Raw genomic sequence first — 11,489 nt, 5'->3', positions numbered from 1 at the left:
CCTGGAGCAATGTCTGTTTACTGATGGAAAACAGGCCGTGTCCAGAGAGGCCCACAGCCGAATGGAGCATCTTTCTGGAAAGCAGGAGTCCCACGAAGGTGGGAGTCAACTCAACTCTGTCTTGCCAGGGTGGGTGGGATCCTTGTCCTCACCCCCTTCCAGAGCAGCAGTAGATTCGGGGGCCCCTGCAGTCTCCAAAACCAGTTCCAGGGCCCCCTCGCCAGCCATGCGGCGCACCTTCTCTCCTCTGGCTGCCAGGATCTCTTCGATATTCCTGAGAAACCAGGGCGGAATTACTCTCTGGCCCCAAGGCCCAATTTGCACCTTGGTTCCTTGGGCACTCCGGGGCCAGCCTCAAGCCAGTGCAGCACTTCCGTGGTATCAGGGCCACATGGGCACCTCAGGTGGCTGGCATGGTGCACATTCACCAACCCCACGTCTGTAAGTGCCACCTGGGGAACCAAGAAATAAAGAAAGGGCCTCATCTGGAACACTGCAGGGCGGGTCCACTGACAAGGCACCTCAGCCCCAGTCTCTCACCAAGCGACCACTCCCCAGCAGACTCGTTCCCATCCCCCACATGCCAAAAGGGGAGAGGTTCTCAGTGTAGCCTGTCTTGCAGGCCAGGCAGCATGCTGACCACCCACATGCTGACCTCGCAGAACCTCCAAGGCTCTGCCAGGCACCGCTGTTCCCATCCCATCCTCAGAGAGAAGCTGACCTCAGAAGCCCAAGTGCCACCCAGGCAGGCCAGGGCCCAGTCCGCACCGCTGGACGCAAACCCCCACATCCTGCTGTGAATCAACTGCCCCAAGTCGTCAGAGGACCAGAGCACGCACCTCGACAGGAAGTGTCAAGGCCATGGCCTGGATGTGCCCCAAGGGCAGAGGTCAGGCAGCCCAGCAGGGCCAGAGGGGGCTGGCCTGGGGTGGCAAGATTTAGCAAATAAAAGTATGCCCCATATTTGGGCCACAGTTATGCTAAAAAGCTGTTCCTGGTTTACCTGAAATTCACATTTAACTGTGCGTCCTGTATTGATAAGGAGAATGGGCTGCCCAGGTGGGGCCGGGCTGTCTTGCTGGGTGAGAGGCCTCCACGCCCACCCCGCGCAGGGGGCCTCACCTCTTCCCGTCCAGGTCGGAGAACCAGCCCAGGTTGTCGGCGATGATGTGGTGGTTCTGGCAGCCGGGACAGGTCACGATGACTACGCCCTGGTGGTAGGCCAGCTTGGAGATGCGCTGGGACGACCGAGTCCCACAGACCTGCGGCGGCCGGAGCACGCCCTGCTGAGGACGGCCCCGCCCCTGGAGAATGGCCCCACCCCGCGCGATACCCGCCTCTTCCGGGCCCCGCCCCGCACATCCAGAAGGCCCCGCCCCCTGGGGAATAGCCCCACCCCTCCACATCCGCCTCCCGGACGGCCCCACCCCGCGTGATAGCCCGCCCCTTCCGGTGGGCCCGCCCCGCCCCCGGGGAATAGCTCCACTCCTGCCTGTGGGCCCGGGCAGCCCCCCCCCAAGGCCCTCGGCCGCCTGTCCTCACTCCGCTCCGCCGCGCACCTCGCGCTCCCACCTTGCAGGTGTAGACGAGCTGATAGTGCGCCGCCTCCACGCGCCCCGGTGCCGCCGCGGGCCCCGGCTCGGAGCTCGAGCGCCGCCAGCCCCGGCCCCAGGCCCACCGCCTCCCCGCGGGCTCTAGGCGCGCCCCGCGGCCCCACAGCCGCCTCGGGCCAGGCCCCCACGTCCGCGCACGGCTCAGCAGCGTCGGCGCCCGGCCCAGCGCCGCCCGCAGCATCCCGCCCTCCGTGCCCGCCCCTGGCCCGCCCCTGGCCCGCCCCACGCCGCCGAGGCCGCGCCACCGCCATCTTGGAAGCGGGCGCGGCGGCGGAAGCGGCTCTTACCGGCTTCCGGCCGCAGGGCCGCGGCGCACCGCCCTCTGCCGCCCCCTGGCGGGCCGGTGCCGCCTGCGCTCACGTGCTGGCCCCGGGGTTTCGCGCGCATTGCCCAGCCGCGGGCCCGAGAACCCCGCCCTCGGGCCGTCCGCTCCCGCCCCGCCAGGCCCGCAGGGCCACCGCGAGGCTGTGCGCGCAGAGGTTAGCGCGGGGTGTCCGAGGCGGGCCAGCGCCGTGCGAGTGCGGGCACTCCGCTATTTTATTTACTCCGCTGCATCCATGACACTTGCACGGGGCGTGGTCATCGTGTGACAAAAACAAGCCGCGCCTTTGCAAGTTACAGAGACGCGCGCAGCGCTGGAAGTGACCCGCGGCGCCCTGGAGCCCAGGGCGGCCTGAGCACACTGTCCAGGCAGCGCGAGGCGGCCTCGGGGAGCCTGCGGCCTGGCCCCTGTCCTCGCGCCCTGCCGGGGTCGCCAGCACGGCGGGAGACGGGCGCCGAGCTAGCAGCCCTCCGTGTCGGTGTTGTCGCTGCCTGTGGTGTTCTCCCGGTCCACCTCCCCCTGGCGCCAGCCGTTCTGCATCTTCCTGAGGGCCCGCTTCCTGCGGGACACAAAGCGCAGGTGTCTGCAAGGGGGCCGCGTGCCCGCCGCAGACGCCACAGACACCGAGGCCCGGCTGCGTCCTCCCCCGCCCGGCCCTTCCCCTCCGCAGCCGGCCCACCTGCGGTAGTTCTCGAAGCTCTCCTTGAGGCGCCTCCGCTCCTTCTCCGGGGGCTCCCCGCTGCTCAGGCCTGCGTCCTGCACAAGGGGAAAGGCTCAGGCGCCAGCCAGCACTGCGGGTGGGACCCCCATGCCCTCTGCACACGCGCACACGCCGCACCCGGCCCCCGGGACTGCAGGCTAGTGGGGAAGCTGGGAGCCCAGCCGGCCTTGGCTCGGCTCACACAGCGCCAGGCTGCTGGACCCGTGAGGCGAGCTGGGAGTTGGTGTCCTGCCCTGTAGCGTCCCTTCTACTGCAGACCCTGGGGTGGCCCTTTAGCTGTTGGGACTCTTGCCAGTGGGCAGTGAGGCCAGGTTCCTGGTCAGGGTTTACGCACATCCACTGCAAAGGCCCCTAAGAAACCAGCATGCCCTTGCAGAAGACAGGCATCCCAGGGCTGTCCTGCCCTGGGACACCCACCTGCCTAGCCCACCCAAGCCTGCTGCTTTGTCCCAGAAAGGAGGGTGCTCTGCTTCATGTTCCAAACACCACCCCCCAAAGCCCATGGGCAGAGAGACCTTATGATCACCCCTCAGCTGTCCAGGGGCCACTGGTCAGGGGCGTCCCCTGGTCGAGGAACCTCCCTCCCCATCATCAGTCACACTGAGACACACAGCCACGGCACCCAGGATGACAGGGATCCCAGGGCAGCCTTACGTTGGGGGTCAGTGAAAGCCGCTCCTTCTGCAGAGGCCCAAAGGGGGGCTCCGAGCTCTCCACTTCGGCCAGGCCCCCTGGAAAGGAGAGCGTGCCTGTCAATGGCCCAACTGCCACCTCCACTCGCTCCCTGCTGGCGTTGCCAGATGCTTTCTGCAGTTGGTGTTACAGGCTCTTGTGGGATCCTCGCATGGAGCCAGTGAAGACTACATGTTACAGCCAAGGAGACTGAGGCTGAGACCTTGCTGCCCACTCCTCACCCCCAGGTCAAGGCCCCCGGGGCAGGGCAGAGGCTGCTGGACACTCTTCCTACCCACCGTCCCCTCCTCCTGAGCTGGTTGCCTCCAAGTGGCAGAGGACAGACAGCAGGAGGCCTCCTCAGACCGCAGGAGATTTGCCCACTTACAGCTTGCCTAGCAGTTGAGAGTAGAGCACTCCAGATGTCTGGACCCTCTCGGAATTCTCCAGGGCCTGGATAGATCAGGGCTGAGGCCCCTGGGGCAGAGGTGCTCTGATGGCCAGGCGGGGAGGAGAGGTCCAGGCCAACCTGGCCACGCAGCAGCACCTCCTTGGGCCCCCCACTTGCCCTCTGACCTTCACAACTGCCTGGGTGCCCACCATGGCCACCCCCTGGGAGAGCTTTCTGAGCAGGTGACTCCTGGGTCCTGCCCCCTCTGTGCCCACGTGGAGGCTCAGAGGCCTCAAGTTTATATCTTCTGTGTTGGGGCAGATGCCCACCCCCATCACTTCCCCATTTGCAGCCCTGTCTTCCCCTTTTGCCTCTGCTTAGAAGCTGGGGTCAGGCCTGAGGCTGAGGAAGTCTGACTGCCCATGCAAACTCCCAGGGCCCCACCTCCTCCACCCCTCCCCAGGTACTCCCCAAACCTCCCACCTGACATCTACCTTCGGAGCCAGTCCCTCCCCCTTGTCACCAGCTCCTGGGGAGGCAGCCACGGCTCTGGGAACCCCCACCCAGACCTGCCTCCAGGCAGGCAGAGGAGTCCTGCCCCACCCACTGAGAGCCTGCAGTGGCCCTCGGCCACCCCTGTGCACAACCCCATCCCTGGCTCCTCATTCCCCGGCCTTGTGCACTGGGCACTGGCTTTCTGTCCCTCCCTCAGCTCCAGAGGAGCTCGGTGAGGCAGGATGGCCAGGCCTGTTAAGCTATGCATCCCCAGGGCCTGCCCAGAGTGGGGGCTCTGCACCCACTGCCCAAGACGGGGACTTGTCCTGCCAACCTGGGCTCCTCATTCAAATCGGGCTCTCGTTTGCTCTCTGGCTGACCTTGACAAAACTATTTCCCCTAAGCCTCAGTTTCCCCATCTGTAAAGTGGGGGTCATGAAGGCAGAAGAGACCAATTGTGAGTCACACAGCCAAGTGTTCCCAGGACTGGCCACAACTTGGGGCAGCCAGGAGGCTGCGACTCAGGTGCCCTGTGCTGAGGAGGCCCCGGGTGGCGCATGGTGCACCCGTCCGTCCTCACCTTTGTCTGAGAGCTGGGCGTCCTCTTCCAGGTCCTGGGGGAGCGAGAGCTTCCAAAGAGAGATGAGTCGTCTGGTTAGGCCGTTCTGTGAGTCACCATCACCCCTCCTGGGACTGGACCTGACCCACCCCACTGCCCATGCCCGCTCCTGCCCCGTTGCTATCACTCCTGTGCACAGGGACTCAGGCTGCCCAGCCAGGCCAGGCTGGGGCATGGGGAGCCCGGCCTGAAGTTCCTGCTGGAAGGGGCTGGGAGGTGGACACTGTCCATGCCTCACTCTACCCCTGAGCAAATGGAGGCCTTGCATCTGCCTGGCCAGCGTTGGGGAGGGGGGGCCACGGCCAGCTCACTAGAGCAGGACCTTGCAAGGGCAATGTGGGACTGTGGCCTGGCAGAGGCTGTGGCCGGGAGCCCAGGTGAAGGCCAGCCCTGTGCCTACCCTGTGGACCATCCTCACCTCCTGGGAGTTCCTGGGGGAGCTGTCCTCCAGGTCAGAGCTCTGTGGTCATAGAAAAGAGGTCGGTCAGCAGGCTGTGGGGGCTCCGAGCCACCCCCAGGTAGGAGGTTGGCAGGATGTGTTGAGGAGTCCCAGGCCAGCCCCATCCTCCAGGGAGGCCCTGTGCCCGCCCTCAGCCACACCAGGCCCCTCTCCAGGCCCTCTACCAGAACGTCCCCCTTCTCCCTGACCAGACCCACAGCAGCCTGGCAGCCTGCCTGACGGTGGCTGCCCTGGTCCTAGCCACCGTCCAGCAGTCCCACTTCCTGCTCAGACCTGGAGCTGCATCTACACCCCTCACCCACTATGAGGAAGGAGCTCGGTTAGGATGAGCTGACATCCCAGGGGAGGAAGGGGGTTCAGGAAGGCCCAGGGACCTGCCAAGGCCACCCGTGGAGCAGTCGCCAAGCCAGGCCAGGTGGGGGCTGTCCCGAGGCTCCACACCCCTCCTCCAGGCTCCAGGACCTCTGAGGACAGGCCCGAGCTCTGCGTGGCATGCCACTGCGCCCACAGAGGCTGCCCTCACTGCACAGGCCCCAGGGACCCACCAGGACAAGCGTCTCCGGCTGCTGCCGCTTGAGCCTGCCCTCGGCGGCCAGCAGCTGGCCCTCACGCTGGAACAGCAGCAGCTGCAGCTCGTCCGCCTTCTCGCCCAGCTCTCGGACCCGCTTGCGCAGCCCGTCCTTCTCCTGGAGGCTCCGCGCGTACTGTGCGTGCAGCTCCTCCCGCGAGCTGATGGCCTGAGGACGCAGCCAGGGCAGACCCTCAGTTGCCAGCCTCTAGCGAGCTCCCTGCATACCCTCAGTCACCAGCCAGCCGCACAGTGAGTGGAGACTGTGGTGCGGGGGAGCCCGCAGCCAGCCAGCCCTGGCCCTTCCTCTCTGTTCTTCGTGGACAATGTTACCGTCTGGGGGACCGTGAAAGTAATCAGGGCGTGCAGGAGAGTGTGGATGGCTGAGAACTAGAGGGGAGGACGAGAGTGTCCCTGGTCTCCGCGCTCAGGACAGCACCTGCAGGCCCCGTGTCACCCCTGGCCCTGCAGCCTGGTGGGCCTTCGGCATATGCTGGTGCCCCCACACGTGTTGTATAAATCACAGATGTAGCTTGATACCAAGAACGTGCTTACGGCTGCATAAGATGAACGCACCAACTCTGTTGCATCTGCCCCCCGTGGGAGACACCAAGGTGTGAGAGGCCCAATGTGTGAGCGGATGTGGCCAGACCAGATGTCAGCACAGAGCGCTGGCCTGCAGCAACCAGCTCGGGCCAGGGCTAGACCAGTAACCGGCAGCTCCCCTACCCTTTGTCCCCTCTCCCCGCTTAGGACCAACCAGAGAAAGCCAAACACCTCCCCTGATGGGTCCCACAGGCCGCCCTGCTCTGGGAGCCGCCCAGCCCCTTGGAGCTTCCTGCCCCTGCCCCTGCAGCCTCTGCCAGACGCACATGCGGTGGCCGGCGGCGGCTCCTGTCACTAGCCCCAGCCCTTCTCATGGTGGTGAGGGGTGGTCTTTGTTTTTCCCACAGGTGGCTCCCAGGAGTCTGTGTAAGCTCCTGATACATATCACCAAACAACGCTCCAGCATTTGCTGAAGCACCGACTGCAGGGCTAGAAGTGACCTCGGGATCCTGCTGGGACGCAGTGAAGTGGACGCTGCCCTGCATGGGGAGGCTCCGTACTGTTCACAAGAACGGGGCTGGCCAAAGCACCCACAGTTTTTTTTAAATGAAAAAACTATTTGCAAAACAAGACTGATGGAAAGCTTCCATTTTAGTAAACCAAAAACAAAACTATATGTATGTTGGAAAAGTCCGGAAGGCAGAGCCAGAAGGTAGACCGTGGTTTCCCCTGGTAGTGGGTCGGGGTGGGGGTGGGAGAAGGGGACTGTTAACTCCGTTATTGTTTACATTGTTTAAATGAGTACGTACGTCATGCCCACAGGGACCTGGGAACGGCTCCCGCCTAGTGTCCACAGGGGCAGTACCTACCTGGTCTCGCTCTATGGCGACCTCTTCCATCTGCTGCAGGATGGCCTCGATGCGGTCCTTGTACATCTTGGAGTCCTTACGTAGGGCCAGGCACTGCAGCTCAAACGTCTCCTTCTCCTCCAGGCACTGTTTGAGACAGCAGCTCAGCCCCCACTGCCTGCAGCCCCCATCCCAGCCTCTGGGTGTACCCAGGGCAGGAGCTCACGACACACACAGTCAGGCTGCTGGTCCCTACCAGCCTTGCGCTTCCGGACTAAAGCAGGCCAGGTCCGTCCTAGAGACCGTGGCCGTCGCCACCGTCCTGCCACAGGCACTGTGAGCCCAAAGGTTGTCCCTCACCACCCTGGGGGATTGTGGCAAAGACTGGGCACAGGAGGGCTGGACCTGACCCCTGGGCCTCCAGGAACAGAGGCAGTGGAGACATGGAGCCAGGATCCCAGCACCCGCCTTCTGAGCACCAAGTGGGCACAGCACAGCCCACCCGGCCTGGCTTGGCCCCTGGGACCAGTGTCCACCTGCCCCGCCCTCATACCCGGGCACGTAGGACCTCAGCCCGGCGCAGGTCTTTGCGCAGGGAGAAGATGGTGTTGGCCTGCTCCTGGTGGTCCCGCAGCGCCTGCCGCCAGTCCTCCTCCAGCACCTGGATGTAGGGGCTGCTCCTGTCCAGCTTCCCCTCCTGCAGATGGCAAAGGGCAACGGCCCGGCTGGGGAAGCCCAGCAATCCTGCCGGACTGTGCCTGCTGCGCTCCCGGCTCCCATGCCACCCTGCCTGGTGCGGCTCTGCCCGCAGCGCACCTGGACAGAGGCCTCCAGCTCCTGCACCCGGGCCTGCAGCAGTGCCTTCTCCTGCTGCAGCTCCCATAGCAGCTCCTGGCTGGGCCGCTGCTCCATGGCGTGCCGGAGCTTCAGCGTGTGCTTGCGCTCCACCTTGCAGTCGTCCTCTGCCTTCATGAGGCTGTGCTTCAGCCGGTCGATCTGCAGGGGACACCCGTCAGCCCGGCATGCAGACCCCACCCCCAGGACACCCCGGCGGGAGCGGGCGGCACCTCAAGCTGCAGGTCGCGGTTCCGCATGAGCGCCGCGCCCTTCTCCTCACTCTGGCGCGCCAGGCGCATGGCCAGGTCATAGTTCTCGTTCTTGCAGCGCTTGAGCTCACGGCCGCAGGCCTCACTCTCCTCCTTGAGCCTCTGCACGCGCTCCTGGTGCTTGCGCAGCAGGCTGTCCTTCACCCGCAGCTCCTTGATGAAGTCGTCCTTGGAGCTCAGCAGCGCCGTCAGGTCCTGCACTTTCTTCTGCAGCTTCATGACCTCACTCATCAGCAGCTGTGTCAGGCCCGACTCCCCTGATGCATCTGAGAACCGGGCCAGTGTCAGTTGCTGCCGCCAGCCACCTGTCACCCCCAAGTCCCACTCCATCGTGGCCCTGGCCCTCAGAACTTGTCCAGACCTGAGTGACTTGAGCAGCAGCAGTTCTAGGCTCCTGGGGATGCTGAGCCTGGCTGAAGGGACACCGCTGGCCTCCCACAGAGAGGGCCAAGCAGGAAGGCTCCCTTGGGGCCCCTTCTCCCTCCCAGCGAGTGCAGCCATGGGCTACCTCCCCATCACTTTGACCCTCGTGTGGGCGAAATGGACTCAAGCTTCTACCTCATCTCCAGTGTCCAATCCCCCGCCAGGACACGGGGCAGCCAGGGGGCCAGGCCATCCCCTGCCTGTCTAATTTTAGAACAGATCTTAATGAGTTGCAGGAAGATGGCTACGGCTACCCCAGCTGGGACAGCTCCCTTTGCAGTTGCTGGGAGCTGCAGGACTCTGTCCTCCCAGGGGCAGCGGCTGTGGGCTGGGAGGCAGGAGCTTTAACAAAGTCATGCCCTCTCCTGGGTGAATATTCCTAGCGGGACCCTGGACAGTCAGGGTTCACTCTGCAAAGTGGACAGGGGCAGCACGCTGAGGACCTGGGGTGGAAGCCGCGACCAGCAGCCTCCCTCCCGGCACAGACCTGTCTTCTCCACCCTTTTCCCATGTTCTTTCATGCCCAGTGTGTCGGGTAATAGACCAGAGACGGTGGGCCTTCTGCCTAGCCCCGACGCCAGCCCCACCCCCACATGGCCCGGCCCAGCCCCGCCCCCATTGCGGGCTGGCCCGTGCCGCTTACCGATGATCATGGAGAAGACGCGGGTGGGTTCCTTGCCTGTGACCTTCTTGTACAGCTGCGGGTAGTACAGTTCCAGGCTTTCGAGGAAGGCCACGTAGCCCTTGTGACCAGTCCGCTGCAAGATGTCCAGGAGCACACCTGTAGGCCAGATAGGCTGGGCTGGGGCTGGGGGCCGGGGGCAGGAATCGGCGGTGGGGGGTCGGGGCGAGGGGGCTTGGTGTTGGCTCAGGAGAGGTGGAGGCTGGGGAGGGACAAAAGTGGGGTGCACTCTAGGCAGAGGGGACCCCAGGCTGTGCGGTGCCACCGCCTCCCACCCCTGGGCTGCCCAGGGCCCCCCTGTAGAGGGGTCTGGGTCACAGGATGAGGCACCCTGCAGGTCTCCTCCCCAGGCTGGGGACAAATTGTTGCCCACCCACCCCTGGCCTCTCCCAGGGGCCTCAGCTGTGGTGGAAGCTTGCCTGCCCCTCGCCTCTGAGCAGCACCAAGGAAATGGGAGGAAGGCTGGGGGTGTCAGGGCCACCGCTGGGTGGGCCCTCCTGGGGTCGGGGGCTGGGCAGGCAGAGCCAGCACCTGCTCCGGGCTGGCACCTCGGCCAGGGCTGGGGCCCTGGGGTCTGCCCGCTGCGGGGCAGCACTGACCCACTTTCCGTTTGCGGATGACCAGGTTGGGGTCGCTGAGCACCTGTTCCTCATCGTCAAGGTTCAGGACCTTGCACTGCCGCAGGTAGGGCGTGATGCGTGAGGGGTCGATGACTGAGATGAGCTTCACGCGGAAGCTCTCCAGCGTGCTCCAGCACTGATCCTCGTTCTCGTAGTCCGACATGGCCTGGCAGGTGGGGGGCCGGAGTCAGGGAGGGCGGTGGAGATGGCTGCCCCCGCTGCTCCCTACCCAAGCCCAGAGCTGCTCCCCGAGCGGCCAGTCCACACCAGGGCCCAGGCCTGCGGGTCCTGCCAGGGCTGCAGGCAGGGGTGTTCTGGTGTTCAGCCTCATCTCCCGTCTCATGACCAGTACCCCTGGGAGACGACAGAGGCACAGTGATCTGCTTCCCCTCAGACCACCTGGCCAGCCCTTTCCCAGCCTTTCCTGAGCCCCTGCTCCTGCCCTTCTGCTATCAGAGCTTTCTTTCTCCCCAAGTTACCCAGATAAGCGTGTGGGAAGGGACAGGTGCACCACAACCCTGTTCTGGCCTCTGTCCCCCGGACACCCCAAAGTGCTCTGGAGCCTGCAGGGGCAGCCACCTCCCAGCCAGGGAGGTGAGTGGGTGGGAGGAGCTATTTGCACCTGGGATCCTGGCACCTGCCTAGCACCACCTCCTTGTGCAGCATGGGGGTGGAGGTAGGAGGGTCCAGCCCCCAGCCAGCCAGTGTCCAGGCTGGGGCAAGAAGGAGGTTGCATGCGACCCTCCCGCCTTCGCAGTGGCTGAGGGAGCCAGTCTGTGCAGGACTTCCTCATTACCCCTGGTTAACGCCCACTCACATCCCAGGCCCCTGCTCTCCAATCCTTCCTTCCGTTGTAGCTGGCTGGTGGTGTAACAGGATGGCCTGGCCACCCAGCCTCCAGCAGCTGCCTGTCACTGTGCTATCCAGGAAGGGCTGCTGAGGATGGCCTAAGGAGCATGTCTGTCACCCTGTCAGACCTGGGCACAAGGGGGTGGGGGCCGGCTCGGCTGCTAATGCGGCGCCTTCTCCAGGTTCTCAGGTTGGGGCTCCAGCAATCCCTGGGCTGTTCTCCTGCCCCAGAGGGGGCTTGGCTCCTGGCACACACTTGGCAACAGTCAGGTGCTGTTCCCTTCTCCCAGCAGGTAAGGCCTCAGCTGCCTGAAGCTGCTCTCTCTGGGACTGGGCCAAGGCAGGAGCAGCCATGCAGTCACACCTCTCCCCATGGTGGGAACAGAGCCCCTGGCCCAGTCCCCTCATAGCTTCCAGCCACCTACCCCCTCACTCCGTGAAATGCTGGTTCCAAGCCTAAAGGAGCTGGCCCTGTGTCCCAGACACAGGTCCCAGCATGTTTGGACTTTTGAGGAATTTCCAACTTCCTGCTGCACCTTGTTGTCCATTCAGCA

The 11,489-nt window shown here is 64.6% G+C and overlaps 2 protein-coding genes across 8 annotated transcripts in view; both read right to left on the bottom strand.

The window, feature by feature from the left end:
* On the bottom strand, window positions 1–1,797 carry DNLZ (DNL-type zinc finger). Of its 2 annotated transcripts, none has more exons than XM_063082455.1 (3): window positions 1,560–1,797; window positions 1,123–1,262; window positions 1–274 (listed from the first exon to the last, which is right to left on the bottom strand). In XM_063082455.1, exons 1-3 carry the CDS (start codon window positions 1,792–1,794, stop codon window positions 149–151), a joined length of 501 nt encoding a protein of 166 aa, XP_062938525.1. In that variant the 5' UTR covers window positions 1,795–1,797; the 3' UTR covers window positions 1–148. The 2 variants fall into 2 exon arrangements, with proteins under 2 accessions (XP_062938525.1, XP_062938524.1); XM_063082454.1 differs by having other exon boundaries at window positions 1,573–1,797.
* A 505-nt stretch (window positions 1,798–2,302) lies between these two features.
* LOC134365851 (caspase recruitment domain-containing protein 9) overlaps window positions 2,303–11,489 on the bottom strand; it is a 35,907-nt gene continuing 26,720 nt past the window's right edge. For 5 of the 6 annotated variants that reach the window (XM_063082176.1, XM_063082178.1, XM_063082177.1 and 2 more), the window contains 12 exons: window positions 10,066–10,252; window positions 9,428–9,565; window positions 8,323–8,627; window positions 8,072–8,251; window positions 7,809–7,952; window positions 7,277–7,402; window positions 5,839–6,030; window positions 5,252–5,293; window positions 4,795–4,843; window positions 3,311–3,387; window positions 2,615–2,691; window positions 2,303–2,494 (listed from right to left, as the gene is read on the bottom strand). In XM_063082176.1, coding sequence (XP_062938246.1) covers window positions 2,395–2,494; window positions 2,615–2,691; window positions 3,311–3,387; window positions 4,795–4,843; window positions 5,252–5,293; window positions 5,839–6,030; window positions 7,277–7,402; window positions 7,809–7,952; window positions 8,072–8,251; window positions 8,323–8,627; window positions 9,428–9,565; window positions 10,066–10,252 — 1,617 coding nt within the window. In that variant the 3' untranslated portion in view covers window positions 2,303–2,394. Of the gene's footprint in view, window positions 2,495–2,614; window positions 2,692–3,310; window positions 3,388–4,794; window positions 4,844–5,251; window positions 5,294–5,838; window positions 6,031–7,276; window positions 7,403–7,808; window positions 7,953–8,071; window positions 8,252–8,322; window positions 8,628–9,427; window positions 9,566–10,065; window positions 10,253–11,489 lie in introns of those variants that run through there. The other variant, XM_063082180.1, reaches the window with a different exon arrangement.

The sequence above is a fragment of the Cynocephalus volans genome, chromosome 17 (assembly GCF_027409185.1).
Source record: "Cynocephalus volans isolate mCynVol1 chromosome 17, mCynVol1.pri, whole genome shotgun sequence".
Classification (NCBI taxonomy): Eukaryota; Metazoa; Chordata; class Mammalia; order Dermoptera; family Cynocephalidae; genus Cynocephalus; species Cynocephalus volans.
The sequence above is the reverse complement of the archived record's forward strand: the minus strand, read 5'-3'. Positions and strand labels throughout refer to the sequence as shown.

What these genes read in the sequence shown, in the direction of transcription:
- DNLZ (XM_063082454.1), bottom strand. Translation starts at nt 1,794, where the DNA reads ATGCTGCGGGCGGCGCTGGGCCGGGCGCCGACGCTGCTGAGCCGTGCG. An exon ending in AGCTCGTCTACACCTGCAAG is followed by an intron (nt 1,263 to 1,572) that starts GTGGGAGCGCGA and finishes CGGCCGCCGCAG; the next exon opens with GTCTGTGGGACTCGGTCGTC. An exon ending in TCCGACCTGGACGGGAAGAG is followed by an intron (nt 275 to 1,122) that starts GTGAGGCCCCCT and finishes CTGGTTTCTCAG; the next exon opens with GAATATCGAAGAGATCCTGG.